Genomic DNA, 19,155 nt, shown 5'->3' with positions numbered 1-19,155 from the left:
GTTAGGACAGTATTGGTATTAGGTCTTCTATGAAGGTCTAGTAGAATTCTGCACTAAAGTCATCTGATCCTGGGCTTTTTTTTTGGTTGAGAGATTTTAATGAATACTTCTATTTCATTATGAGTTATGGGAATGTTTAGATGGTTTATCTGATCCTGATTTGACTTTAGTATATCTGGTATCTGTTTAGAAAATTGTTCACTTCATCCAGATTTTCCAGTTTTGTTGAGTATAGGCTTTTGTAGAAGGATATGATCATTTTTCGGGTTTCTTTATTTTGTTGTTATGTCTCCCTTTTCATCTTTTTGTGATTTTTGTCAATTTGGATACTCTCTTTATTCCCTCTGGTTAGTTTGGCTAAGGGTTTATCTATCTTGTTGATTTTCTCAAAAAACCAGGTTTTTTCCATTCTTTGTATAGTCTTTTTGTTTCTACTTGGTTGATTTCAGTCCTAAGTTTGACTATTTTCTGCTTCTCCTTTTGGGTGTATTTTCTTCTTTTTACTCTACAGGTTTTAGGTGTGCTCTCAAGCTGCCAGTGTACGCTCTCCTCAGTTTCTTTTTGGAGGCACTCTGAGCTATGGGTTTTTTTCCCTTAGCACTGCTTTCATCATGTCCTATAAATTCGGGTATGTTGTTCTTTAATTTTCATTAAATTCTAAAAAGGCTTTAATTTCTTTGTTTATTTTTTCCTTGAACAAGTTGTCATCAAGCAGAGCATTGTTCAGCTTCCATGCATATATGTATTTTCTGTCATATTTTTTTTTTTTGTTAGTGAAGACCAGCCTTAGTCCTTGGTGATCTGATATGATACATGGTATTATTTCAATCTTCTTGTATCTTTTGAGGCCTGTTTGGTGACCAATTATATGGTCAGTTTTGTAGAAGGTCCCATGAGGTGATGAGAAGAAAGTATATTCTTTTATTTTAGGTTAAAATGATTATATATATTCACACTTCTGTTAGTTTCTCTGTCTCTGTTTAGTTTCTTTTTCCATGATCTGTCCATTAATGAGAGTGTTGAAGTCTCCCACTATTATTATGTGAGGTGTAATGTGTGCTTTGAACTTTAGTAAGGCTCCTTTTATAAATGTAGGTGCACTTGCATTTAGAACACAGATATTCAGGATTGAGAATTCAACTTGGTGGATTTTTCCTTTGATGAATATGAAGTATTCTGCCTTATCTTCCTTATTTCTTTTAGTTGAAGATTGATTTTATTCAATATTAGAATGGCTAAGGTACTTCATTTTATGGGACCATTTGCTTGGAAAATTGTATTCTAGCCTTTTACTCTGAAGTAGTATTTGTCTTTTGTGCATTTCCTATATGCAGCAAAATGCTGGATCCTGTTTAAGTGTCCAGTATGTTAGTCTAAGTCTTTTTATTGGGTTAGTGATGGTGAGAGATATAACGGAACAATGCTTGTTGTTTTTTTTGTTATTATTGTTGTTACAGGTGGAATTATGTTTGTGTGGTTATCTTCTTTTGGGTTAGTTGGAATTAGATTACATTTTGGCTTTTTCCAGAGTATAGTTTCCCTCCTTGTGTTGGAGTTTTCCATCTATTATCCTTTGTAGGGCTGGATTTGTGGAAAATATTATGTAAATTTGTTTTGTTTTTCATGGACTATCTTGGTTTTTCTACCTATGTCATCTGAGATTTTTGCTGGCTACAGTAGCCTGGGCTTGAATTTTTTTTTTTTTTTTTTTTTTTTTTTTTTTTATTAAGATACAGATCTATGAACAGAACAATTATTTGCTAGCTAGATTACAGTTGTTTGTAAAAAATAATATGTGAAAATTAGTAGAAAATGAAAAACCTGAAAGTTATCTGAATCTGAAAATGTTAAGCAGTTTCTGCTACACATTACCATGGATCGTTTCAAAGAAGGCGGAGACGCATTTGGACAGAACGTAATATCTGGTTTTATTAAAAGCACACAGTGGGTCCTTCAGAGCTTGGCATAGTCTTTCAGAATCATCTGTAGCTTCTGGCTCAGCATGATGTTTCCTCGGGCCTTCAGTCTGCCACTGAAGAAGGCGTTCTGTGGGTTAAGCTTGCCCAGGACCACTTCCATGAAATCCTCATCAGAAATTGTGATGGTCGTGTCAGCAGAGCCTTTGGCAGGGCCTTGGTAAACCTCTCCAGAGCCGTTCTTCAGGTCAATGGTCCACTTGGCTGCAATATTCCCATTTTTCGTGATATGCCATTCAAATACAGCATTTACTTTCTTTACCACCTCACGTCCAACTTCCTTGAGGCGTCGACCTATTTCCCCAAATACAAGAGCACTCTGCAGTGCTCCACCCTCAGCAGGTGTCTGAGCGGAAACTCCAGATGTAGGAACAAGATCCACATATGCATTGGAGATGACAATGTCTCCAGTCTCTTGGACCTTGGTTTGAAAATGAATTCTGTTTCCTTCCTTCCACATCTCAGTTTGTAGAGTTTGTCCTGGATACACTGGTTTGGCAAAACGAACCTTAATCGCCTTGAATCTTGACACATCATTATCCGCAAACTGCTGTAAAACATGCCTTGCAGAAAACCCAAAAGTACATAATCCGTGTAATATGGGCTTCTCGAAACCGGCAATGCTCGCAAAGCTCGGGTCAATGTGTAAAGGATTCCAGTCTCCGCTGAGGCGGTACAGAGCGGCCTGATTCAGTGAGGTGGTATCTCTCAGTACAGCATCTGGAGGTCGACTTGGTACGGCTACAGCTGCTTTGAGTTTTTCTGATGTCCGTTTTCCACCAAAGCCCCCAGAGCCAACAACGAAGACAGAGAACTGATTATAGCATATAAGTTCCTTGCCAGAATAAGAATAGACGTCCATAACAATCACTACGCCAGAGCCTTTATCCAGGATGTCAGCAATAACTGCTTCACATTTTAATTCCCCTGATCGGGGAAGTGGCTTATACAACTCCAAGTACTGCTCCCCATGAAGAACCTTTGCAAAGTTGATTGACAGCCCAGGAACCTCTGCTAAGCCTCCACTCATCATGGACTTCTGAGCGACAATGACTCCAAATGTAGGCAAACAGGAGAAGTCAGCACTCCCTTCATAAACAAACTTCAAGTCCTTTGGATTTTTGACTGAAGCTCCTACTCCGAGGGCATAATGCACTGCAGTTCCGTATATGAAGAAGAAAATGAAGGAAGTTTGTGGCCCACAACGCCAGCAAATCCTGATGCGTCTGCAGATGCCACGTGACCGGTGTGATTTTGTGAGATTCCTTCTGAATCTATTTTATGTAAAACTTCGATTATACCACCTGTGGACTCTTGAATGGTCTTCGGCTTGCTGGCATTGCTGAAGTCACAGATCTTCTCCCAGTTGTCCCTCACTGCCTCGGGAGTCATGGGCTGATTCCGCTTCCTGACAATGGCTCCCAGGGTCCTCTCCCAGCGCAATTTTCCAATCCATCCTGCTCCAACCTCAAATAAGCCACCATTTTCCTCACAGCTCTCATGGCAAAGCCAAAGTACCAGAGGTGCCACATACTCTGGCTTCAGGGCTTCAACGAGGTCTTCCGGCATCACCGTCTCTGTCATCCGTGACCCAGCGTTTGGGGCAATGGTGTTACAGTGAATGTTGTACTTCCTGCCTTCAATCACGAGAGTATTGGAGAGACCCAGAAGGCCCAGCTTTGCAGCACTATAATTTGCCTGGCCAAAGTTGCCGTATATTCCAGAAGCTGAGGCCGTCATAATGATTCTTCCATAATTCTGCTTCTTCATATGATCCCATGCTGCCCGGGTCACTTGGAAGGAGCCCCGCAAATGAACTCTTTGAATTATATCCCAGTCTTCATCACTTATCCTGGAGAAGGAACGGTCCCTCAGGATCCCAGCATTGTTCACCACAACATCTATTCTGCCGAATGTGTCCAGTGCTGTCTTCACAAGCTTCTCGCCTGCTTCTACTGAATCGTAATTGGCCACCGCTTTCCCGCCTTTCCTTCTTATTTCTTCCACGACCTTGTCTGCGGCAGAAGAGCCTTTCCCAATGCCTTTGAAGTCCCCTCCTAAGTCATTCACAACAACTAATGCTCCTCTTTGCCCAGCCCTCCCGGCGCCGTGTCCGAACCTCAGAGGCGAAGCCATTCTATCCTGCACCACGCACACACTGGCAGTGGCCCCAGTACTGCTCTGTGAGACCGGCACGGAGGGTGGGGAGAGGAGGGGCGGAACACCTTGAATTTTTGTTCTCTTGTGATCTATATCACTTCTGCCCAGGATCATCTTGCTTTCATTTTCTCTGGTGAGAAGTCCAATGTAATTTTGAGGACTGTCTATGTATGTTACTTGACATTTTTTCCTTACTAATTTTAATATTCTTTCTTTTATCGTGCATTTAGTATTTTGACTGTTATGTGATGGGAGGGATTTTTTTTTCATGTCCAATCTATTTGGAGTTCTCTATGCTTCTTGTATGTTTATGGACATCTATTTTTTTTAGGTTAGGGAATTTTTCTTCCATAATTGTATTAAAGATATTTACTAGCCCTTTAAGTTGGGAATCTTTGCTCTCATTTATACCTATTTCCCTAAGGTTTGATCTTCAACTTGTCTCCTCGATTTCCTGTATATTTGGATCTTTTTGTGCTTTATATTTTCATGGACAGGCGTGCCAATGTTTTCTATGGTATCTTCTGCCCCTGACATTCTGTCTTCTATCTCTTGTATCCTATTACTAATATTTTGGTCTATAACTCCTGATCTCTTTCCTAGGTTTTCTATCTCCAGGTTTTTCTTCCTTTGTGTTTTTGTTTTATTGCTTTTATTTCCATTTTTAGATCCTGGATGGTTTTGTTCAATTATTTCACCTGTGTGGTTGTGTTCGTGTAATTCTTTAAGGGATTTTTTTGTGTTTCCTCTTTAAGGACTTCTACATTTTTACTTGGTTGTCCTGTATTTCTTTAAGGGAGTTATTTATGTCCTCCTTAAAGCCCTCTAAGATCATCATGAGTTGTGATTTTAAAACAAAATCTTGTTTTTCCATTGTGTTGGGGCTTCCGGGGTTTGCTTTGTTCAGGGAACTGGGTTCTGATAATGCCAAATATCCTTGTTAACCTGTTGCTTAGGTTCTTGCCCTTGCCTCTTGCCATTTGCTTATCTCTGATGTTAGCTACTTTTGCCTTCTCTGATAGTAGCTTGTAAGCCTCCTGTAAGCCTGTGTGTCAGCACTCCTGGAGACTGGCTTTCTATTGGCAAGTTCTGGGTAGTAGATAAATTTCTGAGCTGCCAGGGTAGCTTAGGATGACACTAGGCCAGAGAACCTTCAATCTTTCCAGTGGCAAATTTTTAGTGCCTCAATATTTCTTTTAAAAAAACTATTACTATATTATAATAATTTTAGGTTTTCCCAATATTTTGCCTGAATTCTCATCAATCATTGATATATTCCACTCTGTAGACACTGATTTTTTTTTATTGTTTTCCTGTCATTTTATATACCATGGAAGTTTTTTTTCCATAGCCCACCATCAATCACCATACAATGCTGCATTTAACTTCAGAACTATGGCATTCATTAGCAATGTTCAGCTGTTTTGTACCTCCAGATGTACAATGAGTCAAGTAGAGTCTTCACTTAGAAGAAGCCATAATGCTAAGTGGATGTTCCATTGTATGAGTTCTTAATCATAGAGCCTGTTCCAGTCATGTTATCTGTTAATTTTTTTAAAACAGCTACGATATAAAAACTCCAGAGCATAAGTGGGCTTTTTATACATAAAACTTGATCTCCTAAGCAATATAAATGAAATCTTCTCTTCTAAAATGTTCACTCTTCCCTTCCCAACTATTCTTATTCCTATGCCCCCACCAACAATTTTCTTGCTATCTTTGAGCTCCTGGTCATGATCTTTTGGAAACTAAGTTTTTATTTAAATGGTAGATGAAGTTTCTAGAGTTACAAGTCAATAGTAAACTTCTAAAATGTAAGTTTTCTAGGTCACATGTGTTAACCATTGTAGTGTTACTGAGTTAAAAAATTTTGTTGATTTTTGACATCTTGAAAACTATTTAGTCAAGAAATAATAATATTCTAGCAAAACTGATAGAAAACTAGCTTGAGAAATCCAACTTGTTTTTTTAATTACATAAAAAAATAAAAAGGGACTCAATATGTAGTCCAAGATTGTGTAAAACTCATTATGTATAAACCCAGGTGAACTTGAATTTATGGCACCCCTCCTGGCTCAGCTTCCCAATCAGATAGGGTTATAGGTGTAAGTCACTGTGGCTCAGAATTTTCACTCTTAATTGTGACTTTTTCTGTTTCACACTAAAGAAATATTTTTGGAAACAACACAGAGTTTGTAAATGTGTGTGAATTCAGAATACTCAGCTCTGTAATATCATCTTCTTGAGTACCAGATTCAGCTGACCTTTTGGATAATGCAGTTCTGTTTGCTTTGCAATCTTCCAAAGATCTCTCATCATACAACCTCTGATTTCTTTAAGAATTAAAGGGTTTTCATAGATCTCAGGGACTAAACCACCAACTTAAAGTATACCTGGAGAGAACCAGGACTCTAGATACACATGTAGCAGAGAATGGCCTTATCTGACATCAATGAGAAGGGAGGGAGGCTTGATTCCCCAAGGTAGGGTGATGCTAGAGGGGTGAGGCAGGAATGGATGAATGGGTGGAAGAGCATCCTCATAGAGTCAAAGGGAAGAGGGGCAGCAGATGGGATGAGAGGGTAGGTGGAGGTGTAACCCAGAAGCAGAAGGTCATTTGAAATGTAAATGAATACAATGAATATAAAAGTTACAGTACATGCTACAATGCCACAATGAATTCAGCATCTTTTTAAAAATGAATATGTATCTAAATAACAGTAAAAATTCAGTATCCTATTTAAGTAAAAAAATGGTGTTATGTACATGATAAAATTCATAGGATCAAGAATTAAATTAGTGTTTTGTTTTACATTTTTCTTATGTCAGCCAGTTTCAATCGTACATATACAATTAAACTAAGTGACACTGTATTCTCCCTTTTCTTGCTTCTGTTTTTTTAATATTTCCTGCTTACTCTTTCTCAAAAAGAGTCTGACCTTCTTTATTCTTCTTCTCTAGCTTGGGCATTCCAAGAGAGGGAAATGTGAGTGAATGAGCAGGGCGTGCACGTGGCACACCAGGGAGAGTAATTTGATTTGAGAAATGTTTCTTGTGGAGTTTTGTGTGAGATAAGAACAGAAAATGGATTTTACCTTTTATCAAAAAGAAACATGCACATATCTAGCCTCATATCTCCATTCCTTTCTCACTTGTTACCAAACTTAAGGAGTTATAATTTTGTTCATATTTTCTCCTCATATTTAGCATTGCTACCAATAAATTTATGATGGGAATACTGGGTAGACAATTACAAATGCAGTTTGTTTCACTTCTTGTTCCTGTGACAAAATCAGCCTCAAGGAAGAAAGGTTTATTTTGACTCACACTTTGAGGACATAGTCTATTACAAAGCTTGAAGCAGCTGATCATATTGTATCCACATGCAGGAAGCAGAGTTGAATATCTATGCTCAGCTCTCTTTCTCCCTTTAATTCATTCCAGAAATTCTGCAGATAAGAGTTTTACCTCCTACAGTTAGGATGGACCTGCCTACCTAACCCAGTTTAGAAATTCCCTCAGAGACATAACCCATGGTTTATCTCATAGGTGATTCTATATTCTATCAAGTTGACAATATTAACTATCACACTTGGCCTATTGTATTATGGTTGGTTCCAAATGTTCTTATTGGCCATTAATTTACTCTGCTCTGTCTTAATTCTTGATTTTAGTCATTTCTTTTCTAAGCTACTTAAAGTGGTCTAATGTACCCATAATGTACTACCACTCTTGCCACAACTTTACTCTTGCTTCAAAAGGTTTAAATAAGAACTTGGAGCTAAAAGATTATAGCTATAATCAGACCATATTATTACATTATGCATTTTATTTACATTTATGTGTTAGTAAGGCCATTTGGACAGATTAAAGATAAAATATAAATATTCACTTATTCATTAAACAAATGTTTTTTATATCATGGAGGATGGCTTTGCATAAGTAATTTTAACTTAGCCAACAATAGTGGAAGGCTTTGTGAGTATTAACTATAAACCATTATTTTTTCTCTGTGGAATTCTCTAACACCAAAATATGAATCTTGGATCAAACATATAATAATCCAGAAAATAATGTATCTGAATCTTTTAGGATCCTATTGATATATCTTACCAGTGGAATTTAGTTTTTTATACAATAGTCTAGAGAACCTTCATATTACTAGATTTAAAAATAAGGTTTGTCTTAATAATGACTTGTGACTGAGCTGTTTTAGATGAAATAATTTAATAAACGGAGATTAGAATTCAAATAATGACCTGACTATGTTTGTTGAATAGGTTTTCTATTTTTAAAGTATTATTGTCAACAAGAAGCAGCTCTATGGTATGGAATGGTCAATTAACAGATGACACATCAGCTTGAAAATGTCAAACAGGTTTTTAAATGAGAACTATGTGCACAGATATATTCAGCCCAGGGAAATGTTTATGATATTACATCTCTGGTTCCCTGGTAAACAGATGCTGACATGGAAATTTACAAGTAGAAAATTGAACTTCAGGATCAGTAATTCAACCAGCCAAATGTTATTAAGTTTCAAGACCTGAGACTGGTCCTTCATGGCTTTCTGCTCTGGTACCTAAGTCATCTTTCACTTTTTCATGAGAAGTAGCACATGTTCTTACCTAAGCTCACCTTGCTAGAACATTTCTTTTTCAGAATTTGTGATGAGTGTGAAGTTAAGTCCTGGTTGATCTTGCCAGAATTGCTGACAAACACAAAGAAGTGAAGCTTTGTACTTCAATGCTTTACTCCCAAACTAGCTTGGTTTTGATTAAAATTTCTCCTTGGAGAGGCAAGAGCTTAGGTCAGCTTTTAGATTAGCTGCAGTCAAACCAAGAGCAACATTCAATTAAAGGTTGACAGCTACAAACACTCCTAACTGCCATTAGACATGACAAATTACACAAAGCAAGAAAAGATGAAAACAACATCATGAAAACAACAAAGCATTGTTGTTTATTATGAACATTATGAATTTAGCTATGAAAAATATATGTGGGCCTACATATTTTGGAAAGAAATACAGAAAAAGAACAACCATTTTGCAAATGTAGAATTCATAATAACCTATTAGGATGCCAATCAGTTTATTTCTTTTATAATAACCAAGAATTCAAGTTCTATTTTCTCTTCCTTAGTCCAGTTTTTCACTTTTTTATTGGATATTTTTTTAATTTACATTTCAAATGTTATCTCCTTTCCTAGTTTTCTGTCCATAAACCCCCTATCCCTTCTGCTCTCTCCCTGTGCACCCCTTCAGCTCCTTCAATCCTTTCTCTACCTCCTTCACTGGGGACCCTGTTGTCAGTTCAATGGTTGGTTGTGAGCATCCATCTCTGTGTTTGTCATGTTCTGGCAAAGCCTCTCAGGAGACAGATATATCAGGTTCCTGTCTGCATGCAATTCTTGGCATCAGCAATATTGCCTAGATTTGGTGGATTTTTTTTTTGTTTGTTTGTTTGTTTGTTTGTTTTGTATTTTTGCATGTCTCAAGGTTCTTATATGTTTTCAGAAGTATGTCAAAGTGTGGCACTGACAAATTCATCTCCATGCTCCTCTATCAGAAGCAGTATCATAACATATATGAACAGGTGCTTAGTGTGGGTAACTAATGTCAGTCATTCATAGAATGGCCTTGTTTAAGATAATAAAGAAGCAATGTGCACGAGTCAAGTTTCTACGTGTGCCCTGCATGCTCATTTTTACTTCCCTAAATTTCTTCTTTATTCATTTCAATATCTTTTAAAATAAGATTTATTTTTAGAATTCATTTTGGTGTATTTGTGTATTCATTTTTTGTGTGTTTGTGTATGTGTGTGTGGGTGCATATGTTTTCATGTGCATGTGAGTGACTCATAGAAGTCAGTGACACTGGATATCTCTGGAGTTAGAATTACAGCCTGTTATAACTAGCCCGACATGAATGTGGGGAACTGAACTCAAATATTTGGGAAATTAGCTATAAAGGAAATTGCAAATGAAAAATATACATCAAACAGGGTAAGGAAAACAAATATGATAAAGATACTATTTAAACACACTTGTTAATAGGAGGAACATTTAGAGAGATCTGTTTCATAAGCTAAAATATATCAAATCTATACCGAGGAAAGCCCCATTATCTATAGCAAATTTTCTATTTATTTATTTATTTTTATTTATTTATTTATTTTTTTGTTCTTTTTTTCGGAGCTGGGGACCGAACCCAGGGCCTTGCGCTTCCTAGGCAAGCGCTCTACCACTGAGCTAAATCCCCAACCCCAAATTTTCTATTTATATTTGCACTCTTCTATGACTTCTTGCTGAGTCTTAATTCAGAGTGTCCTTCAAATCACAAAAACACTGGTTTTTTTTACTTTTCCTTTCTATTTTTCTATTGTTGCTATGTTTCATCTTTTTATTTAAGCTTCAGTAGCTATTTAGTGTTGCTTTAAATAAATTTTGAATTTGTTCTTTTAAAATTAAGACTAAAAAAACAAAAGTGAGCATGAGAGATGTTTTCGGGTACTTAAAGGATGTCTGTGAAGAGAGGAGGCAGATTTCTTACAGTCATCACAGATTATGTAACACAACAAGTCCACTGAATTTATAGGACTAGATTTTGCCTCGGATACAAGGTGGAATGATCTTTGAAATTTCTGGAGCAATTGGGCTTGGAGAAAGAGGCTTACCGAGTTGTTCATAACTGGAGGAGTTGAAACAAATGAAGGATGATGATGCAGGAGGACCACTGCATTTCAAGAGGTATTGGACTGAGTTTTTAGGGAAGGCCTAGTGGATATCACAGCACTGTGATAAAAGATCTTGTTTCCTTCATATTCATGAAAGAAAATATGAACATAATCTTGTGGCTGCATCCTTTAAATGTAAAAAAATAAAGTATGGGAGCCACTTGTTTATGAATCACTTATGATTACAGTAATAACCCCATTCTAAACACATGCAAATATATTCATTTTCAGTTTTGTTTTTTAAATTGTGTTTGGCTAATAACAACTGCATCCTAAGACTTTGCTTAAGTACTTGTTACTTGGTATAATAAGGAATTTGTAAGAAAAATTGTTCATCATGAATTTTATTCTTTACCACACCATATTTGTTACTGCTAAACTTTTCTCCTGTGGAAATTGGACAGCGAAATAGCTCTCCCTAGATTTCATTTGCAGCTTTGGGGGTAGGGATCAAAAAAGCAGTGTAGTAATTATCCCAAAAAACAATCAAAGAGGAATGAGCAGTGATTAACAACTCTGAGTAAAGGCCTCTCAGAATGCATCCATGTGGAAATTATGCTTTTTGAAGCCACTACCATGGTTTTCAGTCTGAACAGAGACAGGAAAAAAATTGAGAATCCATGTACTTGTATAGTAGTTTCCTCTGAATCTGTAGTTATGTCTCCCTTTTCATTTCTGATTTTGTTAATTTGGTCACACTTTATGTGTCCTCTCAGTAGTCTGGCTAAGGGTTTATCTATCTTGTTGATTTTCTCAAAGAACCAACTTTTGGTTCTGTTGATTCGTTCTATGGTCCTTTTTGTTTCTACTTGGTTGATTTCAGCTCTGAGTTTGATTATTTCCTGCCTTCTACTTCTGCTGGACGTATTTGCTTCTTTTTGTTCTAGAGCTTTTAGGTGTGCTGTCAAGCTGGTGACATATGGTCTTTCCTCTTTAGATCTTTCCTCTATAGACCTTTAGTCCTTTCCTCTTTAGATCTGTGGAATAGAATTAAAGACCCAGAAACGAACCCACACACCAATGGTAACTTGATATTTGACAAACGAGCTAAAGCCATCCAGTGGAAAAAGAATGGATTTTCAACAAATGGTGTGCATTGAAGTGGAGGTCAGCATGTAGAAGAATGCAAATATATCCATTCTTATCTCCCTGTACAAAGCTTAAGTTCCAGTAGATCAAAGACCTCCACATAAAACCAGTTATACTACACCTAATAGAAGAAAAAGCGAGGAAGAGCCTGGAACACATGGGCACTTGAGAAAATTTCCTGAACAGAACACTAGTGGCTTTTGCTCTCAGATCAATAATCGACAAATGAGACTTCATTAAATTGCAAAGCTTATGTAAGGCAAAGGATACTGACATTAGAACAAAACAGCAATCAACAGATTGTGAAAATATCTTTAACAATCTTACATCTGATAGAGGGCTAATATCCAAAATATACAACGAACTGAAGAAGTTAGACTCCAGAGAGTCAAATAACCCTATTAAAAATGGAGTACAGAGCTACACAAAGAATTCTCAGGTGAGGCACATGGAATGGCTGAGAAGTATCTAAAGAAATGCTCAACATCCTTAGTCCTCAGGGAAATGCAAATCAAAACAACCCTGAGATTCTCCCTCACACCAGTCAGAATGGCTAAGATCAAAAGCTCAGGTGTCAACAGATGCTGGTGATGATGATAAAGAGAGGAAGAGTCCTCCATTGTTCGTGAGATTGTAACCTGGTACAACCATTCTGGAAGTCAGTCTGGAGGTCCCTCAGAAAAGTGGACATTGAACTACCTGAGGACCCATCTATACCTCTCCTGGGCATATACCCAAATGATGCTCCATCCTATAACAAGGACACATGATCCACTATGTTCAAAACAGTCTTATTTATAATGATCATAAGCTATAAAAACCCCAGATGCCCTTCACCAGAGGAATGGATACAGAAAATATAGTACATCTATACAACGGAGTACTATTGAGCAATCAAAAACAATAACTTCATGAAATCCATAGGCAAATGGATGGAACTAGAAACTGTCATCCTGAGTGAGGTAATCCAATCACAAAAAAAAAAAAACCCAAACATCCTATGCTCTCACTGATTAATGGATATTAGCCCAAATGCTTGTATTAACCAACATACAATTCACAGACCACATGGAGCTCATGAAGAAGGACAACCAAAATGCAGATGCTTTAATTTTCTTAAAAGGGGAAATAGAAATATTCATAGGAGGAGATATGGGAACAAAGTTTGAGCAAAGACTGAAGGAATGGCTATTCAGAGCCTGTCCCACCTGGGGATCCAGCCCATATACATACAGACAGCAAACTCAGACAATATTGCTGATGCCAAGAAGTGCATAATTTCAGGAGCCTGATATAGTTGTCTGCTGAGAGGCACAGCTAGAGAATGACAAATACAGAGGTGAATGCTTGCAGCAAAACATTAAACTAAGAGCAGGGTCCCCATTGGGTGAGTTAGAGAAAGGATTGAAGGAAATGAAGAGGCTTGCAGGACCATAATAACAAGAATATCATCCAACAAGAGCTCCCAGGGACTAAACTCCTACCCAAAGACTACACTTGGACAGACCCATGGCTCCAGCTGTATATGTAGCAGAGGATAGCCTTGTTGGGCACTATCAGGAGAAGTCCTTGGTCCTACCATGACTGAACCCTCCAGTGTGATGGAATGTCGGGGCTGAGAGGCTGCAAGAGAGGATGGTTGGGGAGGCAGAACACCCTCATAGAAGAGGGGGGAGTGATGTGATGGGGGGCTTATGGATGGGAAATCAGGGAAAGGGAATAACATTTGAAATGTACATTAAAAAAATCCAGAAAAAAAGAAAAAATGATAAGAAGAGAAAGAAAGAAAGAAAGAAAGAAAGAAAGAAAGAAAGGAAGAAAGGAAGGAAGGAAGAAAGAAAGAAAGGAAATAGTACTTTTACACTTATAGGAGTGGATAGCTACTATATACATTATACATGTGTCTATCTACTATATATATCATGTGTGATATTTGTTGTACAAGACATATTGTACACATAAATCAATTTATTTTCCTATTAATTAACTGTTTAATTTTTGTCTTTTCATTAAAGTGTTACTCCAGACAAGGTATTGTACCATGGATTAAATTACAAGGGTATTGTCACTTAGTTTCCCAAAAGCTTTCCTCTTTCTCTTTCAGGATCTAGGAATAAAACTTTCTCTTTTTCCTAGTACAATCTCCTTTTTTATCTATCTACTTTCTACCAGCTTAGTTAATTCTTATTCATCTCTTAGCTCTGTTAATGTTTTTTTGACTTTTTATTATTTTATCTATCACTGTATTTATTTTTGTGTGTATTTGGATATACATTTGCACACATGTACAAAGCCTAAGACTGTTTTCGGACTTGATGAAGTTCATTTTAACATTCTGGATCATTTTACTGCCCTGTCATTCTTTGTCTTATACATGTCCTGGTTGTTGGCTGACATATAGAATTATTGAGTTATCTGTAACATAAGCTTTAGAAACCAAACTTTCTGTCTTTATCAACCTTGGATATTCAATGCTCAGCATTGAAAGCAGATACAGACAGTTTGATTTGTTTGTAGCTTCATCAATCTTACCTAGTTTGGGTGGCTGTATATATATATGGGCCACATGTGGGGCAGGCTCTGAATGCCCATTCCTTGAGTCACTGCTCTATACTTTGCTTCCATATCCCCTATGGATCTTTTTCCCCCTTTTAAGAAGGAGTGGGAGCATCTGCATTTTGGTCATCCTTCTTCTTGAGCTTCCTGTGGTCTGTGGATTGCATCTTTGTTTTGCTTTTTCTCTTAGATGAAGAAATAAAAAGTAAACAGGAAAATAATCTTTTATCTTCAAGTTAGTTAGGTCTTGTTGATGGAGTGACGAAACCATCAGACTTTGTGATACATGCTAAGATGCCAATGCCCATTAGGTAATCTGGAACCCTAGCAAATACAGGCATCTGTCTCACACTACATAGGTCCCACAAAATATTCTGGATATATGTAGATGTAAAATTCATGCAATGAGAGAAAGCAACTAATCAATTTGGCAGCTTTGGTAGGATAAGAGAATTCTATTCCAATATAATAAATGTGACATGAATCGTACATGTTCAGGGTGTTATTAACAGGTAAGACTGTTGAGAACTTTTAATAAGTGTCTCATTTGAGACTTAAGGAGATGAAAGTATACCAAAATATATCACATGACACTGAGTTTGGACTCTATTTCTAAGGCAACAAATAGTCTTTGGAAAATCTTAAGCAGAGAAGTGATGATAACTTTTTGGTTTGCGAAGGCATATGAAAAATGGACTAGAAAGTGATTGGGAGAATGCAGATCAGTCTCTTGAGAGGCTGGTGGACTAGCTCTATACTGGACACTTACTTGTTGTAATCTAAGTCCATTTAGTAATAAAGAGACTAATTGAAACTCAGGATGGATGAATACTCACATACTTTTACTTAAATAAAATGTTATTCTGAGTTTCAGCACATGCTTACAGGATACAAAATCAAATACTTAATAATGTGTGTGTGTGTGTGTGTGTGTGTGTGTGTATGTGTGGGGTGGGGTGGGAGGTTTGTGTGAGTGCACATGTTCACATTTTACACTTTTCCTGATCTGGATATGATTTTGTTTAAAGTGAGAGATCCTGTTAATTTTAACATTTTCCAGATGGTTTGCTAGTTAGTACCATGTAGTAAGTGTTCCCCTCATTTTTCATCAAAATTATATACTATTTTAAAAAGTTTTAAATATCTTACCATATGTACTTGGATTTATTTTTACACAATTGTCATTCCATTATTTTGCAAAATATATAAAATTGTATTTTCATATGTAACAGTCTTTGTTAGAATATCCAACACATTGACCAATGGCCATGAAATAAAGTCGCATATTTAATTTGAGTTGAGTAGAAAATGAATTTTTTTGTATTTTTTCATTATTTAAAATAAGCATTGCACTTTTGGAAAATGGCTTTTATTGTATTTGAGCATTCTTTTTTCTATTTTATTAAATATACATTTTAAACTTTTGAATCGTTGATGTTTTAGCATATACTAATATGATTTTTTATTTTTTTTATTTAATTTTATGAATTCAGCAATTTTGTTTGATTGTCTTTTTAATGTTGAATTGATTTTTCATTTATGTTATAAACTTGATACTTTATATTTGCTAGCTTGTAGTAATAGTGCCAAGTTCCTACTACTTTAGAAAACATTCATAAAAACTTGGTCTTAATATATCCTATGGATTATTGACATGTTCTATGAGCCTTAATGAAATAAAATATATTTAGTTTGTTTATTTATTTAGTGTATTTTCTTTCCACCATAAGAGAGTGTTGGATAGCATGGGATTGCTGTTACACATAATTGTAAGCAGTCACGTAGGTGTTGGGAACTGAACTCCAGACGTATGGAGTTCAGTAAAGTCAGTAATTTCACCATTTGTGTATCTACTATGGCTTCCAGTATTGTGTTTTTATGGGATTCTTGAGTATCTGAATGAGAAGGAGGTCTCAGCATCTATATCCGTTTCTTGTCTTTTGAGTACTTTTTCTTTTGTTTTACTTTTTGGTTTTATTTTATATTATTATACTATGTTTTATTTTTGTCTTTTGGAAACCTAGTTACTTTCTAGTGAGAGACAGAAAGAGGTAGACCCAGATGGTAGGAAAAATGGGGAGGAAGTAAAGAGAAGTCATAATCAGGATATATTATATGAAAAAACTATTTTCAATAAAAAATATTTCCTCATATTATTTGAAAAGAATTGTCTAACTTTGGAACTGTTTTTCTTAAATGTGAGCTAATTCACTTCAGCCCCTACAATTTTAGCACTTTTTTGTTCAAACTGTTGCCCACACAGATGTGTGTGAAACATTGCATGGTTCTTTCCTGTATTTGTCAGTGAATGACTTTGACAAAAGACTCAGTCACATGGGGGAGCAATGAGTTATTTTGGCTCCTGATACAGGATTTAGTTCACAGTAGCTTGATCCCTCTTGCAGGACTAGATGAACGAAAGACATCATTGGGCAAAGTGTGCAGTGAGGTTCTTTTTTTTTTTTTTCTTCTAGGTTTTCAGCATGGCTCTAATGCTCCAGTATATTTTTTCGCCTCTTTTTAAGAAAAAATATTGATTATTTTATTTATTTACATTTCAAATGTTGCCCTCCTTTCATGTTCCCCTCCAAAAACATCCCTGACCCTTGCTTCTATGAGGGTGATCCTCCATGCTCGCACCCACTCCCATTTCATGGCCCTAGCATTCTCCTACTCTGGGCTATCAAGCCTTCTCAGGACCAAGAACCTCCCCTCCCATTGATGCTAGAGGCCATCCTCTGCTACATATAGCTGGAGCCATGGGTCCCTTCATGTGTACGTATTCTTTGGTTGGTGGTTTAGTCCCTGGGAATTCGGGGTGAGGGGGTCCTGGAGGGGTCTGGTTGGTTGATATTATTGTTCTTCCTATGGGGTTGCAAACCCTTTCAGTTTCTTCAGTCCTTGCCCTATCTCCTCCATTGGGGTCTCCATACTTAGTCCTATGGTCATCTGCAAACATCCTCATCTGTATCAGTAGGGCTCTGGCGGAGCCTATCAAGAGACATCCATATTAGCCTCCTGTCATCTATCACTTCGTGGCATCAGCAAGAGTGATTGGGTTTGTTGACTGCATATGGTATGGATCCTCAAGTGGGGCAGTCTCTGAATGACCTTTGCTTCAGTCACTGTTTGTCCCAGTATTTCCTTTGGACAGGGGCAATTCTGTGTTAAAAATGTGAGAAGGGTGGGTGGACCAATCCCTCAACTGGGAGCCATGCTCCAACTCTGGATATAGTGTTTACAAATTCTCTCCTCTTTGTTGGATGTTTCAGCTAATCTCATATTTGTTGGGTCTTGGAAATCTGCTTTCCTGGTGTCTGGGACTTTCTGTTACTAACCCCAGTTCCCCATCCCACATTACTGCACACCCCTCTTCAATTACTTGACCCCCTGTACAACTCCTCCATCTTCTCCCACACCTGATCCTGTCCCCCCCTTTTTTCACTGCCCTCCTATCTTCCTCCCAAGTCTCTCTTTCCCTCTAACTCCCGTGATTATTTTATTCCCCCTTCTAAGTAGGAATGAAGCATCCAAACTTTGGTCTTTTTCTTCTTAAGCTTCATATGCTCTGTTAGTTGAATCATGGGTATTGCAAGCTTTTGGACTCCACTTATTGGTGAGTACATACCATTTGTGTTCTTTTGTGATGTGTTACTTCATTCAGAATGATATCGTCTAGTTCCACCCATTTGCCTTGAATTTCATGAAGTCATTATTTTTAATGGCTGAGTAATACTCCATTGTGTAAATGTACCACATTTTCTATATGTATTGCTCTGTTGAGGGACATCTGGGTTGTTTCCATCTTCTGGCTTTTCCAAATAAGGCTGCTATACCCACTCTCACCAATGGAAAGATTATGGAAACAAAAACTAAACAAAAACACAGTGAAGCTAACATAAGTTATGAACCAAATGAAATTAACATGTATCTATAGAATATTTCTCTCTAAAAGAAAAGAATATACCTTCTTCTCTGCACCTCATGGTATCTTTTCTAAATTTGGCCATATAATTGTTCAGAAAACAAGCCTTAACAAATACAGGAAGCTTGAAATAATACCACACAGTTTATCAGATAACCAGAGACTAAGGCTGGCATTGCTCTAAAATTATAAAAAATAAAAAGCTGTCTTTTGCCCCCATTAGGTTTGGCACTGCAGTGCTCCAAGATACCTGATAGATATCTTAATGTCAGTCATTAAGACCTCTCACCTGCTTTGCTCCATCCCATATAACACTGCCGATGTCCTCTCTCTGAGCCTGACCACAATCTCTCTACCCATCCAGTACCCAATGCAGGCTGTCACCATGCCAGAAATATACATCTTAATTATGTGACAGCTTAGTGTCCCAGCTGCCACATACTCTCTTAAACTTAATTAGCCACAAGAGAGAACACAGAACACAATAACCTCAGATCCAATTGATAAGATATAATTGCCCATCTAAACATACAAAGCTGTATACACAGCTATCCTTAAGAATATTCATTACAGCCTATAAATACACAGAGTGGAATCTTAATATCAGCCTCCATGTTCTCTCTGTGGCTTCTCTACCTTCCAATTCCAGTCTCCTCTTCTTCCCTCAAACTTTTCTCCCATCCATCCTTCCTTCTCATCCAAAGATAGGCAT

The 19,155-nt window shown here is 37.2% G+C and overlaps 2 protein-coding genes across 2 annotated transcripts in view; one reads left to right on the top strand and one right to left on the bottom strand.

Annotated features, from left to right (window-relative positions):
- Nucleotides 1-19,155, top strand: part of Gucy1a2 (guanylate cyclase 1 soluble subunit alpha 2) — an 83,833-nt gene that overhangs the window by 52,836 nt on the left and 11,842 nt on the right. The gene's annotated exons all lie outside the window — the stretch shown is intronic.
- LOC116906689 (peroxisomal multifunctional enzyme type 2-like) lies at nt 1,888-4,117 on the bottom strand. Its single transcript, XM_032909480.1, is given in 2 exon segments — nt 1,888-3,128; nt 3,131-4,117. Coding segments are annotated over 2 exon segments (2,157 nt in total). The 5' UTR covers nt 4,113-4,117; the 3' UTR covers nt 1,888-1,953.

Source organism: Rattus rattus, chromosome 8, assembly GCF_011064425.1.
Source record: "Rattus rattus isolate New Zealand chromosome 8, Rrattus_CSIRO_v1, whole genome shotgun sequence".
NCBI classification, from domain to species: Eukaryota; Metazoa; Chordata; class Mammalia; order Rodentia; family Muridae; genus Rattus; species Rattus rattus.
The sequence above is the reverse complement of the archived record's forward strand: the minus strand, read 5'-3'. Positions and strand labels throughout refer to the sequence as shown.